The following is a 9240-nucleotide window of genomic DNA, read 5'->3' as shown; positions in this document are numbered from 1 at the left end:
TGATTGAAAGGTGGTCATGGGGTTTGTGCTAAGTCGTTGACTTGCGTCATCATGAGTAACCTTGCCTAGACCTAAAAAAAAAAAATCTGCCTGTGCCCACATTCTGGAAACTATAGTTTTTTGGTCTAGTGGTATGCATGCTTGACACGGAAATGCAAATTACTGACAACTAAGGTTTGATATAAAACAGTTACACAGGCATTCTCTCTTTGACCAAGAGAATGAGCAACTGAGTCTACACAGAACTTGTAATAACTTAAATTTAACCACAGGACTAGACAAGGGTATTTGCTATCTCCAAAATTGGTTACTTTACCATTAAAATGTTTACAAACATCTGAGGGAAGTACATTCATCTATCAGAGTTCCAGTAAGCTTTTAGTCAACTAAAGGGTTAGGTAGTAAAATTCCCTCTAGAGGACGCCTTATTTTACTACCACTGAGCAGGAAGAGGAAGCCAAGCAAGCCGCCAGCATTGTGACACACACAATTCAACTTCCACTATCTCTATCAGCACACAACACTGTAGGTCATATGTGAGGGGGGTGAGTGTTCCTCTGTCTGCACCAGTTACTCAGACACAGACACCAGCAGCTAGAGGTCATGGAGCCAAAACAGATCAAAGAGGGATATCTGGTCAAAAAGGTAAGGGTGATAAAGGAAAATATCTTCCTGTCAAATAACATTGATTAGTGTATGTCTTTGGGTTTACCTTGGGCCAGAATTTAATATTGTAAATGTGCTGTTGACAGCTTAGTTACTAGGCGATAGATTATCTCATATTTGAGAGGGTTAGGGACAAGATCCTTCGATGGAGACGATGACAAAGAGTTAGCAACATCAAGTCAGCTGGCAATATGTTTGACCAGTTACATGTCCAACTTGAGCTGTCGGTCAAGTGCTTTAAATTAAACTGAAGGTTAGTATAGTAGTTTTAGGACTATTTATATTTGGCCTTGAGACTTGATCGCTTTGCTCAGTTTAGACATTTAGAGACTGAGAGCAGATATCAACAGAACTGTTTCACCCACAAACCTCATTATCTGAAAATAACTTTGTATTTCTCATGGCCTGACAAATGACTAACACAGATGATGCGTCTCGTCAAAACAGACAGACTCTTAGTCTGTGGTCAGATGACAACGGATAACCCATGATATCACTGGATTAATGAAAATCTAACTTCATCTACTGAATAGAAGATGGTGGAATAATTTTCCCATAAATCTTACAGGTAGAATACACCTCTTCAGAATTGCATAGTTTACAAAGTTTTTATATTTATTCTCGTCAATACCAATGACCCTACCGAATATATTCTTTTAAAAAGTATACTTGGTCATAACAGACTTTATATGGGTTAAACAAAGCTCATAGGAAGATGTAAAACGTTCCTTTTTAGTCTAAGTCTGAGTGTGCTTTTCAACCTTTCAGACTTTGAATTGCATCTACTCGCCACCCAGGGTGAAGGAACAAGGGGTACATACTGAAGATGTGCATGCTCATCCCCAGAATCTTTTCACGTGTCAATTTACAAAGGAAACAGCTAAGAACATGAACAACTTCATAGTTAAGAACCCTATAACAATATGGAAGAAAATGAAATGTATTCTACAAGAACCAAAAACATTACCATAATGAACAATCCTTGGATAGCTTTTCAGAATTCACCCATAAATTGGTCCACATGAAAGACTAAAGGCATAGAAACCGTAAATGACTTGGTAACAGGAAATGCACGTATTTCCATGACAGAATTCAAATGCAATTTTGGACTGACCAATGTAGATATTTTCAAATACATGCAACAATCAACGTTTTTTATCAAGTTATTTCGATTTGAAATCTTTTGGACATCAGAGAAATCTTGAGGGAATCCTATTTGAGTCAGAAAAGGATACTCATATGATAGGTGAGATATACAAAACCTTGCAGAGAGCATATTCAACTGACAGTCTCTTAGAAAAAACAATCTATTGGAACCAAGACTTAAAAATAACTGATATTGGCACAAGATGGAGGGAATGTTGGAACATAACTAACAAAATGACAGTTAACTAAAATGTATGCTTAATCCAGTATAAACAAATGTATAGAATGTATTACACAAGAGACAAAATTCACAAATTCAACAGCACAACGGCAGAGTCATGTCTTAAGTGTAAAACGAACAATGACTCAATAATCCATGCCTTCTGGGAATGCTATGGGCGGAGTTAGAAAGTTGGCTTTATTAAAATGTCAATGTACTGTTAATCTGTCTGTCTGCATATTTAAATGACATGGCATATGAGAGCAGTGAGATACCCTATGGTTTGGATGATAATTTTCTCGTCAATCATCTAGAAAACCGTATACTTAAAAATTGGAAATCAACCAATCCTACATCAGTAACACAATGGAATGGTCAAATGCTTTATTATCTAAATGTTGAAAGTGTGTGGGCGACAGAGAGAAACAAAATGGAGCAGTTTGAGGCCATGTGACAGAGAGTAATGCGGGCACTAGAGATGTGAGCATGTGGGTCTGGGCAGGTGTGATGTTGTGGATGTTTGTGAGGCTCTTTATGTTGTCATTTGTATGTGTACGTTTTGTTTTGTTTGTAATTCTTACAGAAGAAAAATGAATAGAACTTGATTTTGTCATGTCACATACTATACTGTTCTTCACATATAAACTTTTGCCTGAGCTATATTCTTATGCGCTCCAATCTTTATCAGTTGTTCAGTATCATTGGAACATATTCTTAGAACTATAAGTAGTGCCTGTGATAGCTCTGTGGGGAACTCTCTGTGGTGAACTCTCTGTGGTGAAAAAATACAATCAACAAAGTGAAGGGAAACTGCAACAAGCACATTTCACATAAAACTAAGTATTTGTATTTATGAATATGTTATTTATGGTGTGTTTTGCCTTTCTTAAGATTTGTTCTCGAGTAACATCCCTCTTTGTGAGGATTGATTAGGCAACATTCACTCACTCACTTCCCCTAAATATGTATGCTGAACAGCATTTCTCAGGAAAGAAAGTCATGTACAGCAGATTGTTAATTTGTATTTATGGAGTAGGGGAAGTTGGGATTGAAATGAAAACACTGCTAGAGGCAGTTCCATTCAAATGCAGAGGTTAATATGTGTTGTTTCATGTATTCCCTCGTCCCAGCCCTCAATATTTGATAAATGCATTGTGTAAATTAAATACATTTTATGCCCAGCATTCAGGCAAGTCAATTTGGAAGAAAGTCCATTTGGTAACACTTCACATTATGTTTCTGTTATACCTGTTTAATAACAATGCAATTTTCTCTAAGGCGTTTCTAGCTGCATTGTATTTGTTTTGTAGTAACAGAATACCTGTGGTATAGAGACTGATTGATTGATTCTATCAACATATACATTTCTTTCTGTATTGTTCAGGGCACAGTGTTGAACTCGTGGAAGGTGGTGTGGGTGGTGTTGTCTGATGATGGGGTGGAGTTCTTCAAGAGAAAGGCAGACAGTGCCCCCAAAGGAATGATCCCACTCAAGGGAGCTGTTCTGACTAGCCCCTGTCAGGACTTCAGCAAGAGGACGGTACAGACGCTACTAAATACAAGTACAAGTGTCTATCATTACTGTAGTGCTCCAAACAGTCTAGTTCCTGACCTGACCTCACAGTTTTGGCAACATACAAAATTAAATGAAAGTACAATGAAAAACATTCACCCCCCATACATGAAACATGTAATATAACACTGCCATTTTCTTTCAGCTGGTTTTTAAGCTCAGCACAGCCAAGAACCAGGACCATTTCTTCCAGGCCACCCACCTGGAGGAGAGAGAGTCCTGGGTAAAGAACATCAAGAGGGCCATTACCTGTCTGCAGGGGGGTGTGAAGTTTGCCAGGAAGTCGACACGGAGGTCCATTCGCCTCCCTGATACCATCAACCTCAGGTAGGACCTCTGACTTGTCTTACTTACCACCTATGATCCACAATACGCTTGCAGGAGCTACATTCATGTCTTCGGAACTATAGCCGTCATTCACTTGATAACTTTCTAAGTATTGTCTGCTTTGTTGTCTGCCTTATCTCAGTGAGCTATACATTCTAATGAGAGACCAGGAGAATGGGGTCAAAGAGCAGAAGCTGGAAAAGGAGAAGAGAGTCTACAATCACTGCTTCACGGGTATAGTAGTACATGTAGGGACTTGGGTGACAGTGGATTTCCTTTAAATTTGTATGTATCCAGGTCAGACTAAAGGGAGCCTTATTAAGCCATTGAGTCTCACTCACTGAGTCACATTACGATAGATCAAACCAGCTTTGATTCTCTTCTTCATGCAGGTGGTACGGTGGTGGACTGGCTGATCTCTAAGGACAAGGCCAGGAACAGGCCTGAGGCTCTGATGTTGGCTTCAGGACTCCTGAACGAAGGATTCTTACAGCCCGCTGGGGACGTGTCCAAAGAGGGGGTCGAGGGAGGGGTAGTGTCCACCGTCCTCGATGAGCCAAATGCACTCTACTACTTTGTGAGTGAATGGACTGATTGTTTTTGTTAATCATGTAGCTGTTAGTGTCTATATATTCTTCCATATTTGCTATAAGATGTGAAGATATGGTGGTCATTGCTAAAAGACCACACAGACGAGGCGATGTTTGAACATTTCTGTTGTTATAAACATACGTATGTAAAAGTTAAAATGTAATCTAAGTGAGGATGAGATAAGATAATATTGTATCCTAATGTTTCTTTCCCTTGTATTGTGTGTTGCAGGCAGACAGTGGGTTCTTCTGTGAAGGCTACTCCAGTGATGAAGACGTGATTGTGAAGGAGGAGTTCAGGGGTAACATCATAAAACAGGGCTGCTTACTCAAACAGGTAAGACTGACAACACTGTGTAAATCGACATTAAATATTTAGTTGATGAACTAATGTGATTATTACCGGATCAGATATTTTGGGATGTACTGAATGATGCTGTATTACATACTTAAGTTAATTAAATGGATGACAAAATATTATTGTCAGTAAGCATCACTTTCATTTTCAGAATTACAGCTAAGTTCTCTCTTTCACAAAGATTGAAACATGCATACACTCTTCGAAAAAAATGTGCTTCATCGGCTGTCCCCAGAGTTGGTGGAAAATGAGAGAGCTGTAGGCGGTTTATAAATAGGGCCTTTCGATTAAGGAGGAAGTGAAAGTTCCCCACAGCAATATGTCTGTGGTCGGTTCTGTTTTCCCGACTGATAGTGATCAGAATAAGAAGAGCAGAATGCCCGTCATGCTCTCTTTTTTCACCCTAGGGACATCGGAGGAAAAACTGGAAGGTGCGGAAATTCATCCTCCGGAACGATCCTGCTTATATTCACTATTACGACCCCACCAAGGTACGGGATTAGAGAGTGGAACCTCACCCAAAATGTGTTTCAATTTCAATATTATTTTTCAAGAACTTAACATGAAAAACATCTTTATCTTTACCTCGCTCTTTTCTAATGTCCATCATTTTTCTCCTTCCTGTCTTTGTCTCTCGCTAATCTGCTCTTTATTTACCCTCAATCCCTATTTCTCCCCCTTCCCCACCCTCACTCTCTCTGTAGGGTGATGAGTACCCTCTGGGCTCTATCCACCTGCGAGGGTCTGTGATCACAGCGGTAGAGTTTGTTCCTGATGGTGAGTTACACTGAACCAAGTCCCACACTAGCTCAGTGTGACTAGGACTATGAAGTGTAATTGCCGTTTCCTGTCAGCAATTCTCTTTTAACTTGTTCTTCAAAACATTTTTCTTCTTCATCTTTTCTCGGCCCAGCCAAGAGGTATGATGTTGATGGAAATCTCTTTGAGATCATCACTTCAGACGAGACACACTATTTCCTCCAAGCGGCTACATCTGAGGAGAGGAATGAGTGGATCAAAGCCATCCACACAGTCTCAAAAACCGGAAAATAATCACAACAGGATCCATAGCTACTCTAAACACCTCACATGAAGGGATATGGAATATGGACGGACATGTTCAAAACATTGTTGCAGAGCCAGAAGGAATCTGAACCGATCTGATCTGAATGATCCTAAACTCTGCTTTTACGGTTATTTCTAGAGTTTTAGGTTTTGATATTGTATTTATGTCGAGTGATTATGAATTTCCTCTTCATATAGATCAAATGCTCCCTCACTTGTTTTTCAACATTCAACATGATGTGGGGGCACTCTCACCTTTAGATATATTTATCACAGGCAGGCTGCGAAGAAGGGTGCAATGATCTCTGTGTAGAAAGGTGTGAAGTTCTGTAATGGTTTCTGGTGTGGCCTTCTGCTTTTTCATCCAGCTTCCTGACAAAAATCACTGTCTTACATCAGATAATGTGTTGATTTTGCCTGCACCGGTTGAGGGACGAGCGTCACGGAGGCTTGAAGCCATCTGACGTGAGACAATAGTGAAAAATAGGACAGTTAGAAGAATCTCAACATTCCAGCCAGTTCCTATGACCAAACAAATACTTATCATATCCTGAAAATCATTTCCGAACTCTGAGGACCCGTCACTGTGGTTTCCATGATGTTTCTAACTCATATCACTTGATATACACATGGCTCTGCACCGGCTGATTGTGGCTGTGTACTAACTTCATTGTCTGTCAAAAAGCCCTTACAGTTCTTTGTTCCACAGTATTACACATGTTAATTAAAGATCTCCTCTTTGTCTCCACTTTCCGGTTACTATCAAAAAGTAAATGTCCAAAAAAGAAAGTACTGGTTGTAAAAAATCAAGAATTGTGTGCCTCTATTATTTGACATGCGCCTTTAGTTTTTGACTCTCATGTTTATCTACTCCAACCAGGCATTATGGCATCATGGAAGATGAATTGACTTTCACCAAAAAGCAGCATGTCAAACCTCTCACCTCTGCTAAAGACCACAAATTAAACCATTTATTTAATTTAAAACACGACCTACTCTCCTACACAAACTATTCTTCATACAGTTAACCAGGATTTAGTGCTCAGCGATTAGTGATTTTTGAGGTTGGTTCGATTATTAAAAAATAATCTGTTTTTTAAATTTCAGTTTCTATTATTTGGGTTGAATGCTGTAACACAGAATAAAACAATTAATACAAGTTCCATGATGGTAGTGACTGCCCATTTAGTGGTAGTGACTGCCCATCACTTAACAATAATTTATTCACATTACTTTACTTTAAAGTAATGTAACTTTACTTTACTTTTGTAACTTTACTTTAATAAAATATTTGAGTTGTTGTATATATTACATTTGCTTTATTTGATAACTATTATTTAATTCCAAGTCATCACTCATTTCTATAGAGCTGCTGCCTGTGCTGTGTGACAAAATCCATATTTTGTAGTTCTTCATAGTAATTAAGGCATACTTTTATGACTGCTGAGTACCAGCTATTAATCACTTAGATCATGTATTTTCAGGTAGAGATACCTCCCGAAGCAACCGCTGCTCTCTATATCCCCTCATGATTTTGCATGCTTTAGCAGGCATAAAAAGAAACACACACTGGACCAGTAGATGCAGAATTGTATTATGGTAATTGTAGTTAATTACCACGTCGTGTACACTAAACTTTGTAGAATATTGGCCTGTTGCAAACTACAACTCCCTACTACATATCACATTTCAGGCTGGATCTGATTTATATCTAGAGAAATGTGTGCGTTGAGCTCAGAAAAAAAATGAACAAAATGGAATTTAAATAATTGAACCAGAAGTTGGTCAATTAGTTGTTTAAAACATTTTAAATAACATAAGTTTTGGTTAATCGCTCAGCACTACTAGGCTTGCAACACCTGGAAGTTTGTCTGTGTTTTTTGGGGGATGAACACAGGAGGGCACTATATGTCAAAATATGTCACTTTAAACTGTTCTCACCAGCATATCACCTGGTCTCGTGGCACGCACACAGTTACCACTGACACTGGTTAATACAGTCCACTTTGAAAGGTAATGCGATTGCCTAGAATTTGGAAAACACATGTAAAGGTCAGTAGGATGCTGATTAGTCTCACTGGTAAACATATTTAGTCAATATTCCAGGAAAGAAGAACACCCATTGGGATAATAATTAATAACCAGATTGATACCCAGTGTTGACATTACTGTACTAACAATGATGTGTTAAAGATCAGTACATGGCTGATCTTGCTCATGCTACGAGCATAAACACAGCTGATGATTAGAATGAGTAACAGTGAAGGGCTAGAAGGAAAAAAAACTAGTATTAAAGGATGGACACACCAACACCTGCATACACATGGATCTGTTAAGGGTCAGTGGTTCTGCTCTGATCATTTCATTTCTAGACTCCAGACCAGTGATTTTTAACTGAGCCACCTTCTCACCCTTTCCTTATTCAAAGCGAGTAGTCATGTGTCCAGTCTTATTTTCACTCACAGTTAACAGCGCTAAGCCCCTCTGTCTAGGGCTAAATGATGCTGATCCATGTACTTGTGTGTCCATTCATTAATCTGGGCTTTGAAGCAAAAAACGGTCTGCATGCCAAACCCCTGAATGTTAGCTTGTGTGTAACACCTCAACTGACTGAGTACCACAGGAGGTTGGTGGCACCTTACTTGGGGGGAACGGGCTTGTGGTAATAACTGGAGCAGAATCAGTGGAATGGTATCAAATACATCAAAAACATGGTTTCCAGGTGTTTGATGCCATTCCATTTGCTCCGTTCCAGACATTATTATGAGCTGTTCTCCCCTCAACAGCCTCCACTGCTGAGTACACTCCTGTCCAATTAGGCCCACTCTAACTCCATCACCAGGTTACGCTGATGTCCTGAATGGTAAACAGCCATGCAGTATCCGGACATACTCAGTGATGTGGCTAAGATGTAAAGCCTGTTACTTATTATTTTTCTTTGGATGTTATCTGCATCCAGGTTGAGCCTGGCTAATGTACCAGCAGAAACATGGAGCACTCCTTGTCAGTAAGTCATGAAGTCATTTTTTCCCTTACATTGCATGATACCATTACAGGAGCAACAGCGCCTTCTAAAAGCATTCACACCACTTGATTTCTCAAATTTTGTTTTGTTACAGCCTGCCTTTTAAATTGATTAAATAGAGATGTGTACAAGCCAGCAACTCAAACAATAGCTCATACTGTCAAAGTGGAATATTTTATTTTGAAAACAATTCAAATTAATTAAAAATAAAATGCTGAACTGTCTTGATCAATAAGAATTCAACCCCCTTGATATGGCAAGCCTAAATAA

The 9240-nt window shown here is 39.1% G+C and overlaps 1 protein-coding gene across 1 annotated transcript; it reads left to right on the top strand.

Annotated features, from left to right (window-relative positions):
- The first annotated feature begins 464 nt into the window (after positions 1-464).
- Positions 465-6689, top strand: plek (pleckstrin). Its single transcript, XM_055902393.1, has 9 exons — positions 465-645; positions 3417-3572; positions 3751-3932; positions 4075-4166; positions 4325-4509; positions 4755-4859; positions 5288-5371; positions 5585-5657; positions 5794-6689. Exons 1-9 carry the CDS (start codon positions 604-606, stop codon positions 5931-5933), a joined length of 1059 nt encoding a protein of 352 aa, XP_055758368.1. The 5' UTR covers positions 465-603; the 3' UTR covers positions 5934-6689.
- Positions 6690-9240: the final 2551 nt, after the last annotated feature.

This window comes from Salvelinus fontinalis, chromosome 37 (genome assembly GCF_029448725.1).
Source record: "Salvelinus fontinalis isolate EN_2023a chromosome 37, ASM2944872v1, whole genome shotgun sequence".
Classification (NCBI taxonomy): Eukaryota; Metazoa; Chordata; class Actinopteri; order Salmoniformes; family Salmonidae; genus Salvelinus; species Salvelinus fontinalis.
The sequence above is the reverse complement of the archived record's forward strand: the minus strand, read 5'-3'. Positions and strand labels throughout refer to the sequence as shown.